Raw genomic sequence first — 24,093 nt, 5'->3', positions numbered from 1 at the left:
GATATGTCAATTAAATGCTCATTCAAATAAGTAAGTTTTGAGCATTGCTTTAAAACACACCCTGCAGTAGAACAGACTGGAGCTTCACCTTTACCAGCTGCCTCCTCCTCCTCCTCAGTGTGTCTCAAGCTCTTGGACTCTAGCAGCCGGCAGGACTTAGACGAGTCCCTAGGGCAGAGGGTGGTAGTTAGTCTAGTGACACACCAGAGGCCGAGGAGACAGCAGGCTTATGGAAGTCAGAGGGGCAAGAATAGTAGGGTCCAGTTGGCAGGGAACAGTAGTCAGGTCCAAGCAACAGGCCAAGGTCTGGAGCGACAAGTTGAGGGTAGACGTGAACACACAGAAGAAATGGAATAGGACAACAAGGAAGACAAGCTGGAAGGGCTGGGTTGGAAGGCAAAGTCAAGGCTTTGTACAACACAAATTTACTCCTCTAGTTATAATTTTCATGCACTATAATGACTACAAATCTTTAATGATGTCAGTTTTACAATGAATTCCTCAGAATGTTTCTGTAACATCCCTCCCCTAACCCTCCCCCCACCTTCCGAACCCACCCTGATTTAAAGTGCCCCTCTACATACATATAGAGTGTTAGAGTGACTCTATATAGAGGTGCTCTCTCTCTCTCTCGTATTAATCAGTGTGCGAAGCGAAAAATAGTGCAGGTGCGATAAATTTATCGCGCTTTGTGGAAATTTCTGATGCGGGAGCAGGGTAATTAACCTAACCACGCCCCTTTTTTATCATGGGCGCTATTTCCGTTATATTTATAGCATTTTGATAAATCTATGGGTCAGCCAGACAAAACCTTTAAATATTTACCTCTTATTGTTCTTTCTGCTGAATTGAAAACCTGCCTATAATTTTAGAAACAAGGTTCAACTTCTAGCAGAATCCTGGATCAGAATCTTATTTTTGTGATAATACTACAGACATGTGATTCTACTAATTAAAGACTGGCAGGTCCTGCTGTCTTTATCTTTATTATCCTACAGACAGAAGATAACTCATTCTGTCAGATTCTCTCTCTCAGAGACTAATGGTGCTCATTAATTGAGGCTTAACAAGCAAAATGTAAAGCTGCTACCTTAAAATGTAATCTCTGCAGCGTTTGGATGACTCATTCCCAGCAAAAGAAACTCTTCAGAAGAGTGAGGTCATCCCTGACTGAGGTGCAAAATGTCTTCAGAAGCAATTGGGTTTTTTTATGCTAACCCTATTTCTGTGCACTTTAAAAATGGAAGGCAACCTGATTGCAAGATGCTAAGGATTTAATAGCATTGTCTGAGATTACTGAAAAATTGCCATTGATGGAACAGAGGTTGAGGTTAATAGCAAAAAGGTTGGCAGAATGACCTTGATGTAGATGTGCAATGGTTATCAGCTAATCTTACATATCCAGCTTCGTTCTACAAAGCTCTCTCCAGCTCCTCCTGCATGACATGTCTTTTCAGCTCACTTTGAGTGAAAAATCATGGAAGCTAACGCGCTTTCCCATTTCAGTGTCCATTCTCATCACTTTTAAAGAGACAGTACCACAGCACTTCATGACATATATCTGTTGAAAAGTGGCTTGACACACTCATAAACGCACATGCTCTCCTTCCCCTCTGCCCCATGTACCTCAGCATTCATACACGATGGTACTGGAACCTACACTGCACACATGCACTCACTCTCCAGTGTTCAGACCCATCATTATTGCTCATTCATCATTAAACCTATTTAATAACACACACAGGACACAGAAGTTATACAAGATAAATCTTGTATGGAAAAAAAACACAAAAAACCCCAACTTTTTTTCCTCTTCCTAGGGGTGGGGGTGCTTTAGCCCTGTTTCATCATCTTGGGGAGGGAGAAGGTCCTGTCCTTGCCTCAGGAGTTCTCCTCCTGCCTCTCCTCCTGACAGCAAAGAGCGACATGACTGGGCAAGAGTGAAAGAGAAAAAAAGGACAGACTGGTTGTCTTCCAGAAAACACAGAAAGTAGCAGATGCAAAGCAGAAAAGGAGGCAGCACATAGCCCTGCACGTCTAATACAGGCCGTCTTGTCACTTCCAGAGCAAACTCTAGGGACTATATGATGCATGCATCCTGTGACATGCCTGGTCTGCAGGATCTCGCCCTTTGCAGTAGTTGCTGCATGTTTGGGTAGTCGAGGAAAGCGAAGGCATGGGAAGAAAACGCAGGCACAAAGGGTAACAGTTACACCAGAAAGCATGAACGAAGAATATAAAGGCGAAATAGTGTGCAGACCCTAGCCTTCTCACATATAAGGATAGGAGACAAAACAAGGCAGGTTTACTGGAGTTAGCAGGAGGAACCACCAGTATTAATCCTCCTGGTCCCGGTGTTGACCAGGAAGGACTAGCTGTAAAAATGCAGGCAGGCAGCCTTGGCTGACCTTGTGGCCCTTGGTCAAATGAGCATGTCTGCATGATGTTCTCATTATTTTATTGAGGTCTATATTCAGAGGCATGCTGCCAGATAACTCACACGTTATCCAGCTAAATGCCAGCTTTTGAATATTTTGGGCACTTATCCATTAAACTGTAGCCAGATATCTCATTTTCAGGATAAAATTTACCTGAACAATTTAGGAGCATTCTGGGGCATTTCTGGAAGTAGTTAAGTTGGCTAGATAAGTTGTTCAGCTAACTCTGGTCAAGCCATAGAGCTGTCCTAGAGTTATCCAGATAAACTTAGCCGGCTGTCTTAGACATCTGTATTCAATAGTGTGACGCAGCATTGACTATCCCTCAAAGTTAGCTGGATAAGTTAGTCCAGCTAACTTTGTAATCCAGCCAGTGACTGAATATGGACCCCTCTGTATCCAGCGCCACCTTTGAGGCAAAGCATTGCCACCATTTAAAGGACCCAGATCTGCCTTTAGGCATAGTTGGCAGACATCCTGCATTCGTTAGTGATTGTAAACTGAAGACTGTAAAGAAGAGGTGAGAACAGTGAGTGGCAGCAGTTGCTCTTTGGCCTCCAGATGTATCCATTTGTTTGTTCATTCATGGTTATCTCCGCGATTATTAAAACACGTTCCTGTTCAGAGCAAGAATGGCAGGAGTTATGCCAGGGTATCCTAGCCTAGGAGGCATGTTGACAACCAATGCGTATTATAAAAGGATATATTATACAAAGTGGTAGAGTTCTTGAAGTATTGGGATTCAAGAAGGCAGAGCCACCCTCTATTATAGCATGACTGCTGGGGTTGCAGGGTAGGCAATGCAGTGATAGTGCCCAGTGCTCCTACCCTTACTGATGTGGAAGGCAGTTGTGAGGCCATGACACAACCTCACAACCCCCTTTCACTCAGGGCAGGTAAGGGTAAGCGCACTCTTCAGGGGTTCAAGATGTTCCATTTGCTTATCTAAAACTATCATTTTTTTCTCACTATTTTCCTCATATTTTTTTATTTTGCCTCCCCATCAAGGGTCTGCCTAGGCAACTTTGGTTGTCTTGCCAGACAAAGGCTAGAAAGGAAGCCTCCTCTGAGACTGTCCCACAGTGCAACTCACTTGACAGTTGGTGTCATCACCATAGCAGAAGCCACCTTACTCTCTCTCTCTCTCTCTCTCTGCAGGCTGAAGTGTGTCATCTCTATGGTGTTTCCAAGCTCTGCTAACCCCCATCGACAGTACAGTGTGTCTCAACCCAGTCTTGGGGTACTCTAATCAGTCTGGGTTTCAGGATATGCACAATGAATATGCGTGAGATAGGTTCATGTGTACTGCCTCTATTGCATGCAGATCTACTTCATGCATATTCATTGTGGATATCCAGAAAACCAGGCTGGCAAGGAGGGATCCCAGGTCTGACTTGAGAAACACTTGGATAGCACACTCAAAATCCAAAGTCTCTCTGCAGTAGCTCAGCAGTGCTACAGCCTTTGCTATGGAGGCATTCTCTGCAATATTACTTTTTTAAGTGAATAAGGATCTTGTTTGCAAGAAAGATATTCTATTAATCCAAATCATTCTATGTATTGTATGTGTGATCTGCGTTTCATTTACATATCACAGCTTGTTCTGCTGCTTGTTTTCTAATTATCATTTTATATTGCACTGGTTTGATTTGTAGTGTGGTGGAGTTTTACAGGAAACAGAGAGATGCAATGCTTGCTTCAGCGGAAAAGTGGCTGACAGGTTAGTTGCTCCATTAAAACACTTATGGAAAATTTAAAATGTCATAGGTACGTGTGTGTATGCAGGGAGAGGGAGACCAGAATACTTACACAGAAAGCATTTCCTGTCACGGTTTTCCTAAGCATGCATGAGTGGGTACGTCTCTTCAGGGTGTCTTTTGGTTTACTTGTAGTGCCATTTTAATTAAGTTTCTTCTTAAGATTAATGTGGGCGTTTGGTGTCAGGGGGAAATCATGTCACTGACTCTGGGAAAGCCCTTTCTCTACTTGTCGCTCCACTTCCTTGGTTGTAATTGGGTAGGTACTAATTGTCCCTATCTCCATCTGTCAATGAAAATCTTTCTTGCAGTCCTGGGGTCAAACACGTGCTATTAGGCAATCTCTCGCAGAGGTGAATGCACGATGTTCTAAATTTGTGTATGAAAGGCATGGGGAGGCCAATTTTCAGACTATTTTCAAAGGGACACCCCCCTTCCTTGGCAGAGATCACCAGTACATTAGTACCGTGGTGTGCAGGCCAAACATTTTTTTTGTTTCATTTGGGTGGGGGAGGGAGCAGCATTTCATTTCATTTGTTTTATATATATATATAAAAACTTCCTGTCCATACTTTACAGGTACAGCAACTATCTATGAACGTCTCAGAGTCCTCTTTCTGTCTTTCCCCTCTCTAAATCTAATAGTAGCTCCTGGCTGTCCTTGCCTTCTGTTTATTAGAAATGTTATCTGACCCTTAGGACTGGCAGACTGGTACTGCCCTAATGCTGGTATGTTTTTATGGATTAAGATCCATGGAATTTCTGATACAAATCAGCTCATCATGGAAAAGGCCTTCAAGAAAGAGGTAATATCACATTTTCATTTGCCAAAAAAAAAAAAAAAAAATTCAGTTATAGAATTGTGTTTAGTCTCAAAATAATGGATTACCTTTGTGCTGCTTTTTTTTTTTTGTTTCTCAGCATCACTGTGGCAGAGCCCATTAGGAGCTTCCTGTATAACTTTGGTACAATCTCACTTTTCCTATACATACCCAGATTAGACCAGACTCCTGGGATTTGCCTCCCTTCCAGCAGATGGAGACAGAGAAAGTTTTACTGACACTGCTACTGTGTGCCACCTGCAGTTCCTCAGTATTTCTCTGTCTCCAGCAGATGGTATACGGTGCAAAACCTGCAGTTCTGCAGTCTGAGCAACTTTTTGGTTTTTGAGCCTTCCTCCTTGGGGGTTTTGGAGCCTGGTGGGTCCTTCCCTGTCTGGTTGAGGAGAATGAGCTGGGGGTTGGTGACCTTTTAGTACGCTCGATCCTTGCGCCCATGGGATGTAAATCTGGTGGTCCAGATCCCTCTCCTTCAAGAGGCCGCTGAGGCGGCTGCAGGCTCAGGTTAATTTTTCCTTCTGAGGCACTCTATTTTTATGTTCTTGAGTCTCTCTTCCCTGCCTTGGAGAAAGTTTGAATAAAGGTTTAAAAAAAAATGAAAACAGAGTCTCGTGCAGCAGCACAGCTCTGTATTGCGGGCGACTTCCTCCTCTTGATTTGGTGACTGGGGTGCTAGCTCATGTTGTTTTCCTGTTCTGAGGTAGGTTTCCTGGCACCAGTGATGGGCTGCGGGTCAGCATGCCGCGCATGCGGCTCCGCACGGTCACGGCTTAATAGGTTCGGCTTGTGTTCCAGCTGTTTGGCGGGCGATGTGGACTCGTCTGATGGCCGGGTATGCGCAAAAAGGGGGCAGAGGGCTCCTGCTCCTACTCCAGCATTGCCACAAAGTTCATGCTGGGGTAAAGATCCCTTCCCACTCAGCACGGGAGCAGCAGCCATTTTAAATTCGCTTTCAGCCGTTCCCTCATCGGCAGGGGGGAAGGGGATGCCCCCCCATGGTTGTCCCCAGCGTGTTCAGGCTCTGGAGAGGATCAGGGAGGCTCGGAGGGGGAAAAAGTTCCCATGTTTCCCTTCCCTGGTCCCTCTCCTGCTGGGGCTGGGGTTTCTAAGCTGTTTTTGGCTGACTTTGTGTTGCTGCTGCATGAGGTGTTTTTGGGCAAGCAGCAAGCAGATTGTTCTAGCATGGATTCCTGGCTCCAGTCATCAGAGGGGCGTGCTCTGTGGCCCAAGCCGAGTTCTTCGGGTTAAAAGCACATTTCCCCTGTTGAAAAACTGTTGGGGCCTCCATCAGGTTCAGGGCCAGCTGGCGACGACTCAGAAGACTCTGAAGATGCCACAGTGGGGACAGGAGACCCTGCGGACCCTGCTGGAAATGACTTATTTATTTTATTTATTTATTTGTTTGTTTGTTTTTATGTACCAATATTCATTGGGGTATATCACATCGGTTTACATAATAACTCGGTGAATAATAAGACTGAGGTGTCTTATTATTTTAACATAGTAACAGTAAGCAAATACAGAACTTATATTTTTTCATTGTAACAGTAAGCAACTCAAGAACAGTAAGCAACTCAACTTGTCAGTAGATCCGGCAGCAGGAGGTGTGGGTCTGGGGGATGACCCAGAGGGAATCCCGGTCCCCCGAGGGGGATGACCTGAAGGTAGTTTGTCTTTTTAGAAAAGAGGAACGGGCTCCGTTACTTTCGCTGGCTATTCAGGTGCTGGGTGTTAAAGTTACTCAGCAGAAGTTTAATTTGGAGGGGGTGGATCCAGTCCTGGATGGGCTACGGAGTCCCCCGATGGCCTTCCCTTGTCACAAATCGGTGAAGAAGTTGGTTGACAGTGAGTGGGAAACTCCCGACTCAGGTTTAAAGGTGGGAAGGGCCATGGCGAAGCTCTATCCATTGCCTGAGCAGACGTGGAGCTTTTCGCCCTTCCTAAGGTTGATGCTGCAGTTTCGGTGGTTACTAAAAAGACTACCATCCCGGTGGTAGGATCCGTGGCATTGAAAGATGTGCAGGATTGTAAACTGGAGGTACACTTCAAGAGGATATTTGAGGGGTCGGCTCTGAGTTTGCGCTCTTCTTTTTGTACTAGTTTTATGTAGCGTGCTTGCCTGGACTGGGTACAGCAGATGCAGGAAAGTCTTCGAAAGTCAGGCAAGGAGTTGGACAGGGCTGAGCATGTTGAGGCAGCAGTGGCATAAGGGACGGATGCTCTGTATGATTTGGTTCGGACGTCCTCTCGGATTATGGTGTCTGCGGTTTCAGCCAGAAGGTTGCTTTGATTGTGTAACTGGTCGGCAGACGTATCTTCTAAGTCTCAGATTTGCTGCCCTTTAAAGGCTGGTTCCTATTTGGGGAGGACCTGGAATGTTGATGCAGTCTGTAGGTGATAATAAAGTTCTCAGATTGATGGAAGATAAGCTTAAGGGCAAGAGATTTTTTTCAGGTTCATTCCCGTTTTCGGGATGTTAGGAGGTCTCGTCCGGCAAGGGCAGCGCAAGGTCCGCAAAAGCAGTTTTCCCTGCGGGGACAGTCCTGAAATCAATCCTTTCGAGGTGCCCAGAGGCCATTCAGAGGTGCTGCCGGTGCTAGTACAGCCAGAGTTATGTCCTCACAATGAGGCGAGGCTGGTCCACTCCATCGTTCCTATTATAGGAGGTCGCCTAGTGCGGTTTTACGCAGAGTGGGCCAAAATTACTCAGGACCAGTGGGTTCTCAGTGTGGTAAGAGACAGATATGCTTTAGAATTTGTTTGTCTGGTCCAAAATTTGTTTCTGGTTTCCTCTGGGGGCAGTGATTCTGGTTTCTCGTGAGGAACTAGGCTTGGGAATGTATTCCATTTACTTAATGGTTCCAAAGAAGGAAGGCACTTTCCGCCTGATTCCCGACTTGAATAAGGTAAATGTAGCACTCAAGGTACCATGTTTCCGTATGGAGGCCCTAAGGTCGGTGATTGCGGCCGTTCACAAGGGAGAGTTTCTGGCATCTCTGGATCTCATGGAGGCGTATCTGTACATTCCCATTCATCCAGACTCCCAGCTTTTTCTGCGGTATATGATTCTGGGCTACCATTTTCAGTTTCAGGCCCTTCCTTTCGTATTGGTGAAGGCACTTTGCACCTTCACCAAGGTGATGGTGGTGGTGGCAGCGACTTTGTGTCAGGAAGGTGTTCTGGTGTATCATTATGTGGATGACTGGTTTATCAAGACGAAGTTGGAGGCTCTTTGTCACCAATCAGTTCAGAAGGTGATCGGTATTCTTGAGTCACTCGGCTGGGTAGTAAACTTGGCGAAGAGTCACATGCAGCCATCACAGTCCCTAGAGTATCTGGGAGCCTGATTTGACACCCTGGAAGGCAAAGTGTTTCTCATGGAGGAGGGTATTCTGAAGCTGCAGGGACAGATTTGGCACTTGTTAGGGTTGCCAGTGCCCAAGGTCTAGGACTATTTGCAACTATTTGCTCTGTGGCTTCAACTCTGGAATTGGTACCGTGGACGTTTTCTCATATGAGATCCTTAAGAGGACTTTTTTGGCACAGTGGAAACTGGTCTCGGAGGAGTTTCATCTTCCTTTGCCAGTCGAGGGTGTCGCACTGGAGTGTCTGTCCTGGTGGCTGCTATGCTCCAGTTTTGTTCAGGGATTAGACCTCAAAGTTCTGAATTGGAAGGTAGTTACTACCAATGTTAGTTTCTCTGGTTGGGGAGCAGTTTGTAGTTGCAGTCAGCGCAAGGTTGCTGGTCCGTGAAAGAGTCTGCTCGGTCTATCAATCGTTTGGAGGCCAGAGCAGTCTGCTTAGCCTTACAGACTTTTCTGCCTTTGGTGAGAGGTCGTTCGGTGCAAGTCCTGTCAGACAATGCAATGGCAGTAGCTTACATAAATCGACAGGGCAGAACCAAGAGCCGAGCAAAGGCCCAGGAGACACAAGAGCAACACCTGGAGCAGATAGTGGCGTCACACATCATCGCCAGGGTCGAAAACGTTCAAGTGGATTACTTGGGTGCACGATCTTGGATCCAGGTGAGGGGGAATTGTTGGAGGCAGCGATGCAGCTCATTTGTGAGAGGTGGGGCTCTCCTCATGTGGAGTGGATCTCATGGCAATTCATCAGAATGCCAAGTTTTTCAGTCAGAGAAGGGAGCATGGGGCCAAGGACGTTGATGCTCTAGTAGTGTCTTGGCCTCGGGGAGGGGTTCTATTTATATCTTTCCTCCTTGGCCGCTTGTGGGCAAGGTGTCAGATAGAGAGGGTATCAGGCCGAAGTGGTGTTGGTGGCTCCGGACTGGCCACATTGCCAAGGATTCGTGGATCTAATCAACTTGTCAGTCGATGGCCCGATTCCCCTAGGTCACCTAGAGGACCTGCTTCATCAGGGACCCATATTTTCAGACCAGGCTGCTCGCTTTTGTCTAGCGAGGTGGCATTTGAGATGTAAGGGTTATCTTGTGGCGGTCATTGCTACGTTGTTACAGGCTAGGAGAAGGTCTACTAATCATTTGTACATTCTGGAATGGAAGGTTTTTGAGTCCTGATGTTGCTCTAACACGGTTCGGCCTCTCAAATCTATATTTTATCTTTTCTGCAAGACGGTTTGATCAAAGGGTAATCTCTGAGCTTGCTTAGGGTCCAGGTGGCAGCTCTGGGATGTCTTTGAGGCAAAATAGAAGGCTCTACTTTATTGGCTCATCAGATGTGGTCCGCTTTCTTCAGGGCACAAAGAACTTATGCCCACCAGTACAAAAGATTTGTCCATCCTGGAATCTTACTCTGGTCCTCAGAGGTTTGTGTGAGGCTCCCTTTGAACCACTCAGAAGAGCTACTCTTAAGAACTTGACTCTTAAGTTGTTTTTCTGGTGGCCATATGCTCGGCTAGGAGAATTTCCGAGTTGTAGGCTTTGTCTTGCCATGATCCATTCCTTCAGATTTCAGATTCAGGGGTGGTGTTATGGACAGTTCCTTCTTTTTTACCTAAGATGGTTTCCACATTTCACATGAATTAGACAGTGCTTCCCACTTTTTCTAAGATGAATGTTTCCACCCCTCTCGTGAAGGAGCTCAAGTTGTTGGATATCAGGAGAACACTATTGAGATATCTCAGGGTGACTAATGACTTCAGAAGGTCAGATCAGCTCTTTGTTCTGTGGAGTGGGCCAAACAGAGATTTGAAGGCATCTGACTTTACCTTAACATGGTAAACAATATCATTGCGAAATTCCATAACTTAGTAAATACCATAAATTTGTAAATTTGTTCTTTCTGTTAAATTCCTATTGACTTTTCACTGCTCCCAGTTGTGTATTTCCCTGTTTTATTGTAACTGCAACGTTTTTCGTTCCGCACCTGTTAATGTTCTTATTGTATCTTCTTTTTACACACCTTTGTTAATTGTAAACCAGCATGATGTGATACCTATCGCGAATGCCGGTATAGAAAAACACTAAATAAATAAATAAATAAATAAATCTAAGGCTACTATTGCGTGTTGGTTTAAGGAAGCTATTGCATCCACTTGTATTACTAAGGGTTGGTCATTTCCTGAGGGCTTGCGTGCCCATTCTACTCGTTCTCAGGCAGCCTCATGGGTGGAGGCACAACTAGTTTCTCTGCAGGAGATTTGGAGAGCAGTGCCGTGGAAGTCACTACATACGTTTGCAAGCCACTATTGGCTAGATGTGGGGGACACAAGTTCCCCACATCTAGCCCATCTTTTGGTGAAAGTGTTCTGTGAACGGAACTCTCCAGGTCCCACCCTGTGGGTACATCCCAGGAGTCTAGGCTGATCTGGGTACCTACAGGGAAAGGAAAATTGGTTCTTACCTGCTCATTTTCATTCCTGTAGTACCACAGATCAGTCCAGAACCCACGTAATCTGTAAAGGGGGAAAGTTGTCCACTCATTCTGTTTTTATTATATTGAATTCAGACTTGTTTAAAAAATAAAAAAAAAGAAGGAAAGAAACATTTTTCAGTTTTGAAATTTTTGGAAAGATTTTTTGATTGCCTAGTTTTTTGCTTGGGTACAATTAAATACTGAGAAACTGCAGGTGGCACACATGGTTAAGTAGCAGTGTCAATAAAACTTTCTCTGTCTCCATCTGCTGGAAGGGAGACAAAACCCAGGAGTCTGGACTGATTTGTGGAACTACAGGAATGAAAATTAGCAGGTAAGAACCAATTTTCCTTTAGACAATAGAGAAGGATGTTCCTGAATAAAACTGGGAAAGCATCAGGATCAGGTGCATCACAGTATGAATGGGAACAGACAGCAACCATAAGAAAAAAATTCAGGGAATTAATCATTTCCTAACACTGAAATTATATATAGGCCGATTCAGTAAAAACGCGGGAGAGCGGACGAATGCCCGCTCTCCCGGCGCGCGCACCGGCCAGTCGCCGGTGTGCGCGATACAGTATGCAAATGAGGTGGTGCGGTAGAAACGGGCAAAAGGAGGCGCTAGGGATACTAGCGCATCCCTAGCGCCTCCTTTTAGCCCGGAGCGGCGGCTGTCAGCGGGTTTGACAGCCGACGCTCAATTTTGCCGGCGTCGGTTCTCGGACCCGCTGACAGCCACGGGCTCGGAAACCGGACGCTGGTAAAATTGAGCATCCAGTTTTCGGCCCGACAGCCGCCGGCCCATTTTAAATTTTTTTTCTTTTTTTTTTCTACTTTTTTTTACCCTTCCGGACCTCCAACTTAATATCGCTATGATATTAAGTCGGAGGGTGCACAGAAAAGCAGTTTTTACTGCTTTTCTGTGCACTTTCTGGTGCCGGCAGAAACTAGCGCCTACCTTCGGGTAGGCGCTAATTTCTTAAAGTAAAATGTGCGGCTTGGCTGCACATTTTACTTTCTGTATCGCGAGGAATACCTAATAGGGCCATCAACATGCATTTGCATGTTGAGGGCGCTATTAGGTGCCGCGGGTTGGACGCGCATTTTCCGCCCCTTATTGAATAAGGGGTAAGGGAAAACACGCGTCCAAGAGCATGTTAACAGTGCGGAGCGCACTGTACTGTATCGGCCTGATAATGGGATGACTTTCCCCAGCCACTGAAGCAAAGTAAAACTGCACATATCTAATCCCAGGATAAACATTTCCCTAGCATTCCCTGAAAGTGCCACAATTAAGGTGCTAATTAAATCATGTGAAAAACAAATAAAACCCCTTTTTGGGCATGCTAAAAGTGACAATTTGGCCACACGGAATTGCAAACATTTTTCTTTTAAAATGTGCAGCTAAGCCTGCACCAGCAGGGAGCACTGGAGGTGATGTGCATGATACATCATAGATTAACTGATGAAAGAAGAAGGTGTATTTACTGTATGTCATTGCCAGGATTCCCCATGAATGCAGCCCTAGCCATTTGCCAGCATGTAGATAAAAGGTTTCATTATGTTGTTCTGTAAGTTGCCAAATGAATGCATGTAAATCTCTTATAAAATAGCAGCTTACGCGTATAACTGTGGGCCCAGTCCAGAATGTCCCTAGACAATATCAGAATTCAAGAGAGCATGGGACAAATACAGAGGATTGCTATAGAAGAGAAAGGGACTATAAAGCTGAGAAGTAGATGGGCAGTGTGATCTTTATCTGCCATCATGTTCTGTGTTTCCAATAAATATTAAGTGTCCGTGGAGGTCCATGCATATTAATTCATCACTTGCATGCATTTCAACAATATGCAAATAGACAGCCAGGAAATATTAGATCCTTGATGTTTTCCCCCTTTAAAATTAACCCATCACCTGTTAAAATATGTCCCCATATTTTTTACATATTTATATTTTAACATAAGCCGTAAACATAGAAATATGAAGAAAATAAAGAACTCCAGGCAGCACCTAGAATACTTTTTCCCTACCATAGAGTCTACTAAATCATCAGCTGATACTTCTACTTTTAATTGCCTAGTCATAGAAGCGTTCCAAAATGTATCCTCTACAGGTTTACTGGAAAGTGATAACCCTCGTTTAGCTGCTGGCTTAATTTCCTTCAAGCAGAACACAATGTACATCGCTATGTTTTGGATAATGTGTGTAGGAATGCCCAAGCTGTGTGATTATCATAGAAATCAGAACAAAATGCATCTGAATGCAGCCAGTTGATCATCTCATAATAATTGGACCTTCTGTTGTAGATTATTATTATGGACATGTATACAAGGAACAGGACATTTATTGCAACTGTATAATTATAAAATCAATAAAGCTGTTTTGGAAAAGCTATTTTAGTCAGAATTAAAGGCTATTATTTCATGGATAAGTTTCTTTTATATATAATAGCACATTAAGTAATAGAGTTAGCATTTTTAAATGATTAATCTTAAAACCTCTCTCTTTATGAAGTTTAATTTCTTGATGGGGGTAATTTGCCGCAAAAAAATGATAGAAACTGAGCTGTTCGTGTAAAAAGACAGCTTTGTAATTTGTTTTGCTTTAATTTTTTTGGCTAACTAATGAAGTTTCTTAGGATAGAAAGTTGTCTGTTCCCTGTACGTACCCGGATCAGTCCAGACCATGGGTTGAGCCCCCGGTCCAGCAGGTGGAGACAGACCAGAGTTCTGAGGCTTGCCCATATAAGGATGGAACCCACCCAGGAACCCTCAGTATTTGTCTGTCTCCAGCAGGTGGAACACCTCACCCTTTGGTTCCCTGTTAGCTTGCCCTCTGGGTTTCTTCTTCTTAGGGGCAAGCTCACGCAAGTACCTTTTTTAATTTGCTTCTTATTTATATTTAAAAAAAAAAAAAGGCAGAGAATTTTCTCTGACTGCCTGTGTAAGGGTAGACACTTTTGTCTCCCTCGCTCTTGGGGTTCCTAGGGGGGCTTTGCCCCCTGATATTTATCAGCCTAGGCTCCCTTCCTGGTGACCTGTGTGGGTGATACTGGTGGTGCCAGTCCCTCTCCCCACTTTCTCTGCTGCTGTGCCCCGAGATGCCCATTCCTTGGTTGTGCCTTTCAGGGAAGAGTTACATTCCCCTGACTCTGTGAATAAAATAAAATAATTTTTTACTTTATATTTCTCAGAGATTTATTTATTCTTACAGTTCTTTTGTTTTTTAAAAAAATAAATAAAGGCAGCAGTTTTTATTTGTGTGGAGAGAGCGGGATTCAATCTCCCGCCTACCTCCTCTGGGGCTCCCAGCTCAGCTGATTCTCATTAGTTTCGCGGCTCCCTCCTCATGCCGCGGCCACTTTGCTGTGTTGCTTGTGGAGAGTCAGCCTCCCGACTGTCCCGCAAGGGGGTTTGTTCTAAGTGCCTATCAGGGGGTGACTCCCCGACGTGCTGCCAGGCCGTTTTTGTCCCAGGATCGTGCGGGAGCGGGTGGCCATTTTAGGTTTTTCTGAGCATTCTCTTCCTGCTTCTCCGGGAGCAGGGGACTCGATTTCTCAACGTTTTCCACCCGATTTGAGCCCGGTTCGCTCTCGGGGTACTGGCTCTGGTCCCCCCCCCCCCCCCCCCCCCCCCCCCCCCATAAGCAATCCGATCCGGGCCCGTTTTTCCTCAGAATTTGTTCTGTTAATGCATGATTCTTACCTGGCTAGTTTACAGAGGGAGGTAGACCCCCCTCCTATTGTTCCCCCCCTTCCAAACCCTCCTAATTTTCTGGTGCCTTCCCCTGACGTTGTCCTGGACCCTCAGGGCCCTATTAGGGTTCGCGTAGTCCCGGGAGCTCACCCTCCCCCGGTGGACCCCCTGTAGACCCCCCTCCCCAGCCTCCTTTGGACCCTTTTGATGTAGGGGATGATGATTCCACTGCCCCCCCCCTTAGAGGGCGAAGATCCCCGTGTCCTGCGCTTATTTCGGCAGGAGGAGCTGGAGCCTCTTATTCCATTCGTTCTTCAGGAATTGGGAATTGATGCCCCCCCCCCCCAGATGATCCTGTGGTGGCGGCGATGACGCCAAATGCAGACCCGGTCCTGGCGGGACTTAGGGCCTTACCGCGTACTTTCTCTTTTCATCCTATGCATCGCTTACTCCTCAGGGAATGGGAGTCCCCAGAGACGGGTCTTCGCTTTGGAAGAGCTATGGATAAATTGTACCCGCTCCCTGAGGACTGCCTGGACATGTAAAAATTCCTAAAATGGATTCTTCTGTCACTGCTGTGACAAAGCGCATTACCATCCCGGTAGTGGGCGCTACAGCATTACGGGATGTACAGAACCGTAAGCTTGAATTTTATTTGAAACGCATTTTTTAAGTCTTAGCTCTTGGTGTCCGGGCGACAATTTGCAGCAGTCTCATGCAGCGGGCAAGCCTTAGGTGGATGCAGCAGTTACTCAGCACCCAGGACCTCCCGTCTGCAGAGGCTGAGCAAGCTGAACGTTTGGAGGGTGCTATAGCCTATGGTGTGGATGCACTATATGATTTGCTTCGGGTCCAAGCTAAAGCTATGGTTTCAGCAGTATCTGCCAGACGTCTTCTCTGGTTACGCAATTGGTCCGCTGATGCTTCTTCTAAGGCTCAGTTGGGCACTCTTCCTTTTAAGGGCAAGTTGCTTTTTGGTGAGGACCTGGAACAGCTTATTAAGTCCTTGGGGGAAAACAAGCTGCCAGAGGACCGTCCCAAGCAGTCAAAGTCTTTTTTCCCGACTCGCACTTGCTTCAGGGTGAATCGCCGTTATGTTAACATGGCCCGTGGATCCTTCCCCAGGGGAGGGGTATCCAGGTCACAGTCTTGGTCCCATTCCTTTCGTGGCCGTCGAGGTTTCCGAGATGGCCATCAGCAGTCCACCACCTCTTAAGTCAGCACCCCAATGAGATTCGGCTGGTTCATTCCTCCGCATGAAACTTAGGTGGGCGTCTTTCTCTGTTTCTCGAGGAGTGGGCCAAAATCACTTCCGACCTCTGAGTCCTCGATGTGATAGAACATGGCTACGCATTAGAATTTGCCAGACACCTGCCGGATCTCTACATCGTCTCCCCTTGTGGCCATTCCAAGCGGCCTGCAGTTTGTCACACCCTGTTGAATCTTCAGGAATTGGGGGCGATCCTTCCGGTTCCAGTACACGAAAGGGGCACCGGCCAATATTCAATTTACTTCGTTGTTCCCAAAAAGGACGATTCCTTCTGTCCCATTCTGGATCTCAAAAGGGTCAATCAGGCCTTCAAGGTTCCCCGTTTCAAAATGGAAACCCTGCAAGCAGTAATTGCAGCAGTTTGTCCTGGGGAATTTCTCGCTTCCCTAGATCTGAAGGAGGCTTATTTTCACATCCCCATTCGTCAGGAACATCAGAAGTTCCTTCGTTTTCAGATCCTAGGTCAGCACTTCTAGTTTCGGGCTCTCCTGTTCGGTCTCGCCACTGCTCCCCGCACTTTTACCAAGATCATGGTAGTTGTTGCAGCAGCTCTTTGTCGAGAAGGGATTTTAGTCCATCCTTGCCTGGACGATTGGTTGATAAGGGCCAAGTCTGTCTCTCTCTGCGCGCTTGCGGTAGACAGAGTTTTAGCCCTTCTCACATCTCTCGGTTGTTTAATCAACTACTCCAAAAGCACTCTTCAGCTCTCGCAAGAGCTGGAATTTTTGGGCACATTTTTCAACACTCGGATCGGGAAAGTTTTTCTTTCAGACTCGTGGACAATCAATCTGATAGATCAGTTGAACATTTTTGTCTCTCTCCCTCTTCCCACAGCGTGGGATTACCTCCAGGTTCTAGGGACCATGGCTTCCATGATCGATCTCGTCCCCTGGGCGTTTGCTCATATGATTCCTTTACAGAAAGCATTGTTGTCCCGTTGGAAGCCGATGTGCGAGCAGTATCAGGAGATCCTCCCTCTCTCTGACTCTACCATTGCCAGTTTACAATGGTGGTTTTCCCCGGCTCACCTTCTCAGGGGAATGCCTCTTTTGACTCCCTCTTGGGTCATAGTAACGACAGACGCCAGCCTCTCCAGTTGGGGAGCTGTCTGCCAATCTCAAATGACTCAAGGGTTCTGGTCCCTGTCCCAGTCTTGGTGGCACATCAATCGCCTAGAAGCCGGGGCGGTTCGCCTGGCCCTCGTTTTTTCTTCCTCTGATTCGTCACAGAGCTGTACGGGTGCTATCAAACAATTCCACCACAGTAGCTTACATAAATCAACAGGGGGGATCTCTAAGTCGTCTAATGGCGTTAGAAGCCAGCAAACTTTTTCTCTCGGCAGAAAGGCACTTGGATCACCTGGCAGCTTCCCACATAGTGGGAAAGGTGAATGTTTAAGCCGATTTCCTCAGTCGTCAACATCTCGATCCCGGCGAGTGGGCGTTATCAGACATAGCGATGGATCTAATCGTGCGCAGGTGGGGTCCTCCTCACCTAGACCTCATGGCGACACTAGCCAACACCAAGTCTCCCCAGTTCTTCAGCCGGTGGAGGGAGCATTGTTCAGAAGGGGTGGACGCGTTGGTTCTTCCCTGGCCCTCCGACGTTCTCCTCTACGTGTTCCCACCATGGCCGTTAGTGGGGAAGGTTCTTCGGAGAATAGAACTCCATTGCGGTCCGGTCATTCTCGTGGCTCCTGAGTGGCCCCGATGGCCATGGTTCGCGGACCTGGTGAATCTCTCGGTGGACGGACCTCTTCGTCTCGGTCATCTGCCCCAGGTTCTGCGGGCAGGGTCCCGTATTTTCCGACCAGGCAGTTCGCTTCTGTCTAGCGGCATGGCTTTTGAACGGAGACTTTTGAGACGCAGAGGATATAAAAATGAAGTTATTGCCACCCTTCTCAGGGCTCGCAAACAATCAACATCCCTTACTTATGTTAGGGTCTGGAAGGTTTTTGAAAATGTCTGTGAAGAGTTGGGTGTTTCGGCTCGCTCGCCTTCTGTTGCGGTTTTACTTTCTTTTCTTCAGCGTGGTCTCTCCAAGGGTCTTTCGGTTAGCTCTCTGAGTGTTCAGGTCTCAGCTCTTGGTTCTCTCCTGGGCACCATTGAAGGTCAGCTGGTCGCCTCTCATCCAGATGTCGTTCGTTTTCTCAGAGGCGCTAAGCATTTAAAGCCACCTGTCCGGTCTATTTGTCCTTCGTGGAATTTGAATTTGGTGCTTCAAGCTCTTTGTACGGCTCCGTTTGAGCCTCTTCATCATGCCACTCTCAAGGACTTGACTCTCAAGACTATTTTCCTGGTTGCTATCTGTTCAGCCAGGAGAGTGTCTGAGCTTCAAGTTCTATCTTGTAGAGAGACCCTTTCTTGCGTTTTTCGAACTCGGGCGTTTCCCTAAAGACCGTACCCTCTTTCTTACCTAAGGTTGTTTCGTCTTTTCTTATTAACCAGTCTGTTGAACTCCCCGCTTTTTCACCAGAGGATATCGCGGCGTCTGGTAATAGTGATCTTCGTCGTCTCGACATCAAACGAGTCTTATTGCATTATCTTGAGGTCACTAATGATTTTCGGGTTTCCGATCATCTTTTTGTTCTGTGGAGTGGACCCAACAGGGGGAAGTAAGCTTCTAAGGCTACGATCGCTCGCTGGTTGAAGGAGGCAATTTCTTCAGCCTACATTTGCAAGGGCCGACCAGTTCCTGAAGGCCTAAAAGCTCATTCTTTACGTTCTCAAGCGACTTCTTGGGCGGAGTCTCGATCGGTGTCGCCGCAAGAAATATGTAGGGTGGCTACATGGAAATCTCTTCATACTTTTGCTCTTCACTACCGACTCGATGTTCAGGCTCTAGCCTTTGGTTCCTTTGGTCGGCAGGTTCTTCGAGCAGGACTGTCTGGGTCCCACCCTCTATAGGGAAGCTTTGGGACATCCCATGATCTGGACTGATCCGGGTACATACAGGGAAAGGAAAATTAGTTCTTACCTGATAATTTTCGTTCCTGTAGTACCACGGATCAGTCCAGATACCCACCCGATCTTGTTCTGCCCGCTCGAATTCGTTCCTGTTATTTTCTGGTTTTTTCCTTCTTACAGGTTTTGTCTCTATTTTTGTCTCCTGCATCATTTTTCTGGAATTTACTGTTAGGCACCGGAAGCATCTTTGTGATGATCAGGGGTAGAGATACAAGAGCGTTTAGTTATACAGTTCATTCAATTGTTGTGTTATTTTGTTTGGTTTAAATTAAATTTACTATTTATCCTGGTACTTACTTGATCTTATACCTTTTCTGCTTTGACAATGGTTATACTGAGGGTTCCTGGGTGGGTTCCATCCTTATATGGGCTAGCCTCAGAACTCTGGTCTGTCTCCACTTGCTGGAACGGGGGCTCAACCCATGGTCTGGACTGATCCGTGGTACTACAGGAACGAAAATTATCAGGTAAGAATTAATTTTCCTTTACTTGTTTTCATTGTTTAGATAAACCAACATAACTATTTTCCAAGAGGAGAAACTCATGTTTGTTACCCATAGGTCACACATTTTGTAAAATATGTATACTGCATAACAGATTAAAAATGCCATCATGTAGTGGCAATCTAATGTACTCTCCACTGTCTTTATCCCTGAGATTCAGTGATGAATAATATCATCCTTTGAGAGTGTTTTTTGAGTTTATATCTCCAGGATAACATTTGTTCCATCAAGTAGATTCTAACAGAAGTCCTCCATAGTGTTTGTGCAGAGGCAAAATTTTTGTTTCAGTTTGCTCATTCATTTTGTACATTACCTCCATTTGTTTTGTTAGTTTCAAACAAAAAAACAATTTTTGTTTGATTTATTTTATTAATTTCCCATTAAAGTCAGTGGAGGAAGCAATGCAGCCTATTTTGAATTTCAAAAATGTGGGTTTTTTTAATCAGTTCTAATGAAACTTGTGGGTAGACAACATCAGAAGAGAGAAGAGAACTCCAAGGCACCAAGACTGTGGCAAAATGGCACTAAAAGTGGCATAAATAGCCTAAGGCACCATAAAGGGGCAAAAAGGGTACCAGCAGTGGCAGTCGTTCTCCAAGGCACCATCAGAGGAGCAAGAATGTCAAGAACACGCCAAGGCTTTAAAAGAGGGCACTAACAACAGTGGCATGAGCTCCCAAAGGCAGCACAAAAGAGAGAAAAGTGGCACTCAAAATGATATGAGCATCCTAAGGCACCATGAAGGGGTGGGGGGGGGGGAACAAAGCAGCAAAGGTGCATAAAGAAAACCCCAGGCATTGACAGAAGGAGAAAGCAGCATAAACAGTTGCATGAAGACCCAAAACACCTTGAAAGTTCAAAGCAGCCACCCACAGTAGTAAGAACACTCCAAGGTCTAGAGTCTGGGGTATGGCAGCTATTTAGAGTGGCAGAAAGACCCCCAAGATGTAAAATCTGTGGAATAGCTTCAAGACTGAGTTTCAGAAAGACCCTCAAGATGCTGCATAAGTGGTATAGCAGCAAGGCAGAGAGGCAGCCAGACCCCTGAGATTAGAGACTGGGGTATGGTAGCAAGACAGAGTGACAGAAAAGCCCCCCAAGGTGTAGCATATGAACAAGGCAGAATGGCAGGACTTATGCAGCTAAGTAGCAGCCGCTCAATATGTGCTTAGGATCAGCAGCCACCACTTAGCTATATAAGTCCCTTATTCAGCCAAAAGTTACACGCACAAAAAGTAGGCGTGTACTGGGCGGATCAGGGCAGAGCTAGGTAGAGAGTACATTGTGCAAATCCCATCTTCTTGTACCTTTCATCAGTCCAAATCATTTAAAATCTTTACTGATGCACCTGTGTAGTTCATACCTCTGACTGTGCATGTAAACTGCTCCCCAAAACCTAGCACACCACCAAAACCTCACCCCAAGTTACTAGTAGCTCTCTTACAGTGGTATAAAAAGTTGACTTATATGTGAGCCTCCACAGAGTCTCTCTCTCCTCCCCTCCCTCTCCCCTCTCCCCTCTCCTTCTCCCTCTCCCTCTCCCTCCCCGAACCGAAATTTGCGAAAAAAGTTTTTCGGCCAGTAATACATAGCAAACACAGGTATAACGCCCAGAAAAAAGGTGTAGTTATTTCCAGCATTAAAACCTGTGTTGCTGTGCGTTACTCTATCGCATGCCAGGCTAACGGACCCTCATTTCCATTTACTCCTCCCACTTGAATACATTTTTCAAATTTGCATACACATTTCACGAGGCGGTATTTATTGCATATGTTTATGGCGTTATCACGGGCGTTAGGGCCCTAATGCAGCTTGATAAATGACCCCCTAAGTTATTTAAACAGCCAGCGCTGAATATCAGGCCCAAAATAGTTATAGCTAAAAAGTGGGGATTCCTGAGACTCACTCAGAAAGTATGAAACCGGATTACTTATTAGCAGTTGTGTTACATTACATTTTACAGTTCTATTCCACCTTACTTCACAACTATGAACACAAAGAAATTTAAATCACAGATGAAAATACAATAAAACTACAAGCAATATGAAATAATCAATGAAGAATAGTCGAAGTCCCAACTCTCACTGGGGGATGGGCCATCCCTGTAATATAAACATTTAAAATATGTCATTCCAAATAATGAAACCTCATCCCTCAGTTGCCCATTTAAATGCCATACACTACAGGCCAGTTAGCCTCACCTCTGTGGTGGGAAAAGTATTGGAATCGCTGCTGAAAGAAAGAATAGTGAATTATCTACAGGCAGCAGAATTGCCGGACCAGAGGTAGCATGGTTTCACCAAGGGAAGGTCCTGTCAGACGAATCTAATCGACTTTTTTGATTGGGTGACTAAGGAATTGGATCAAGGAAGAGCGCTTGATGTCATCAACTTGGATTTTAGCACAGGAGGCTTGTGAATAAAATGAGAAGCTTGGAAATGAGTACCAAGGTGGTTGCCTGGATAGCAAACTGGTTGAAGGACAGAAGACAATGTGTGATGGTAAATGGAACTTACTCGGAAGAGAGAGCGGTGATGAGTGGAGTGCCGCAAGGCTCGGTGTTGGGACCGGTCCGGTTCAATATCTTTGTGAGCGACATCACGGACGGAATAGAAAGTAAGGTTTGTCTGTTTGCGGATGATACTAAGATCTGCAACAGAGTGGACACACCGGAAGGAGTGGAGAGAATGAGGTGGGATTTAAGGAAGCTGGAAGACTGGTCGAAGATATGGCAGCTGAGATTCAATGCCAAGAAGTGCAGAGTCATGCATATGGGGAGTGGAAATCCGAAAGAAATGTATTCGATGGGGGGGTGAAGGGCTGATGTGCACGGAGCAGGAGAGAGACCTTGGGATGATAGTGTCTAATGATCTGAAGTTGGTGAAACAATGTGACAAGACGATAGCTAAAGCCAGAAGAATACTGGGCTGCATAGAGAGAGGAATATTGAGTAAGAAAAGGGAAGTGATTATCCCCTTGTCCTTGGTGAGGCCTCACCTGGAGTTCTGTGCTCAGTTCTGGAGACAGTATCTCCAAAAGGACATAGACAGGATGGAGGCGGTCCAGAGAAAAGTGACCAAAAAGGTGGATGGTCTTCATCGAATGACATGAGGAGAGACTGAAGAAAGGAAAGGAGGAGCAGGGGTGATATGATACAGACTTTCAGATACTTGAAAGGTTTTAATAATCCAAAGTCAACGACAAACCTTTTCCTTTGGAAAAAAATCAGCAGAACCAGGGGTCACGATTTAAAACTCCAGGGAGGAAGACTCAACCAATGTCAGGAAGTATTTCTTCACAGAGAGGGAGGTGGACGCCTGGAACACCCTTCCGGAGGAAGTGGTGAACACCAAAACTGTGAAGGATTTCAAAGGGGCGTGGGATAAACATTGTGGATCCATAAAATCTAAAGGATGTGAATGAGGAGAAGAGGCATGGGTGTGGCTTGCGGGAATGACAGCTACAACCTGGTGATTAATACCCTTATTCAATAAACATTCACAACGTTAATGCGACTCTAATATTGCTCTATGCTTCAACGGCAAGAGGAAATGTGGAAAAAAAGATTTGCATTCACAAATAAGCAGGGGAGTAGCTTGCTTGTCACAGCAGTTACTACCCCAAACCAAATAAGCCTGATACTTCACTTTCAATGCATATCCAGCGTAGCTCTCTGCTTCAACAGTGGGGGGGGAATGAAGATAAGATGATTTACATTGACAACAACCAACAGGGACTGAATTGCATAGTCTGGGTAAACGAATAGGAGTGGGACTAGCTTGCTTGTTGCGGTGGTTACTACCCCGAATCAGTTAAGCCTGATACTTCACTTGGAATACATATCCAGCACAACTCACTGCTTCAACGGCAGTGGTAATGAAGAAAACAGGATTTATATTCAGACAACAACCAACGACTGAATGGCACAGGCTGGGTAAACAAATAGGAGTGGGAGTAGCTTGCGTATTGCGGCGGTTACTACCCCTAACCAATTAAGCTGGATAATTTACTTTGATGTAGCTGCAGCACTGCTCTCTGCATCAATGGCAGGGGGGAAGGAAATTAGAACCAAAAAGTTACCAATAAGGGCCAAGAGTAACAGATAAGTATGAGAAAAATAAGAGTGAAAGCTTGCTGGGCAGACTGGATGGGCCATTTGGTCTTCTTCTGCCTTCATTTCTATGTTTCCTCAGAAGGAGTAGGGGCCATTCTGAGCCAAGCCTCTGAAGACCATAAGCTACGCCCATGTGCCTTCCTCTCCCGCCAGTTCTCGCCGGCAGAGCAGAACTATGCCATAGGTGACAAGGAGCTCTTAGCTATCAAGGTAGCCTTAGAAGAGTGGCGCCCATGGCTAGAGGGGGTACAACACCAGTTCACAGTCTACACCGACCATAAAAACTTAGAGTACCTGCATCGGGTGCAACGACTCAACCCACGAAAAGCCCGTTGGGCCCTATTCTTCACCCGCGTCGATTTTATCCTCCAGTACAGACCAGCCGGGAAGAATGTCAAGGCGGACGCCCTATCACGAGTGTTTGAGTCCACGGAAGATTCCAATGAACCGCAGTTCATCATTGAGCTATCACGCATCCTGCTATCCGCCACTACAACCATCCTGTCCAGGAAAACTCTAGTTCCTCCGCATTTGCGGAAGCAAGCCCTGGCATGGGCTCATGATTCATGCTGTTCCGGGCACCCAGGACAATCCCGGACGTTGCAGACCCTGCGCTGGTACTACTGGTGGCCAAAACTTAACAAAGATGTTCGGGCGTACATGGAGTCCTGCCA

At 45.9% G+C, this 24,093-nt stretch overlaps 1 protein-coding gene across 3 annotated transcripts in view; it reads left to right on the top strand.

The window, feature by feature from the left end:
* AADAT (aminoadipate aminotransferase) overlaps positions 1 to 24,093 on the top strand; it is a 146,828-nt gene that overhangs the window by 105,835 nt on the left and 16,900 nt on the right. For 2 of the 3 annotated variants that reach the window (XM_029575044.1, XM_029575132.1), the window contains exons 11-12: positions 4,094 to 4,158; positions 4,895 to 5,001. In XM_029575044.1, the coding sequence (XP_029430904.1) occupies positions 4,094 to 4,158; positions 4,895 to 5,001 (172 nt within the window). Of the gene's footprint in view, positions 1 to 4,093; positions 4,159 to 4,894; positions 5,002 to 12,984; positions 13,184 to 24,093 lie in introns of those variants that run through there. The other variant, XM_029575215.1, reaches the window with a different exon arrangement.

This window comes from Rhinatrema bivittatum, chromosome 1, assembly GCF_901001135.1.
Source record: "Rhinatrema bivittatum chromosome 1, aRhiBiv1.1, whole genome shotgun sequence".
NCBI lineage: Eukaryota > Metazoa > Chordata > Amphibia > Gymnophiona > Rhinatrematidae > Rhinatrema > Rhinatrema bivittatum.
The sequence above is the reverse complement of the archived record's forward strand: the minus strand, read 5'-3'. Positions and strand labels throughout refer to the sequence as shown.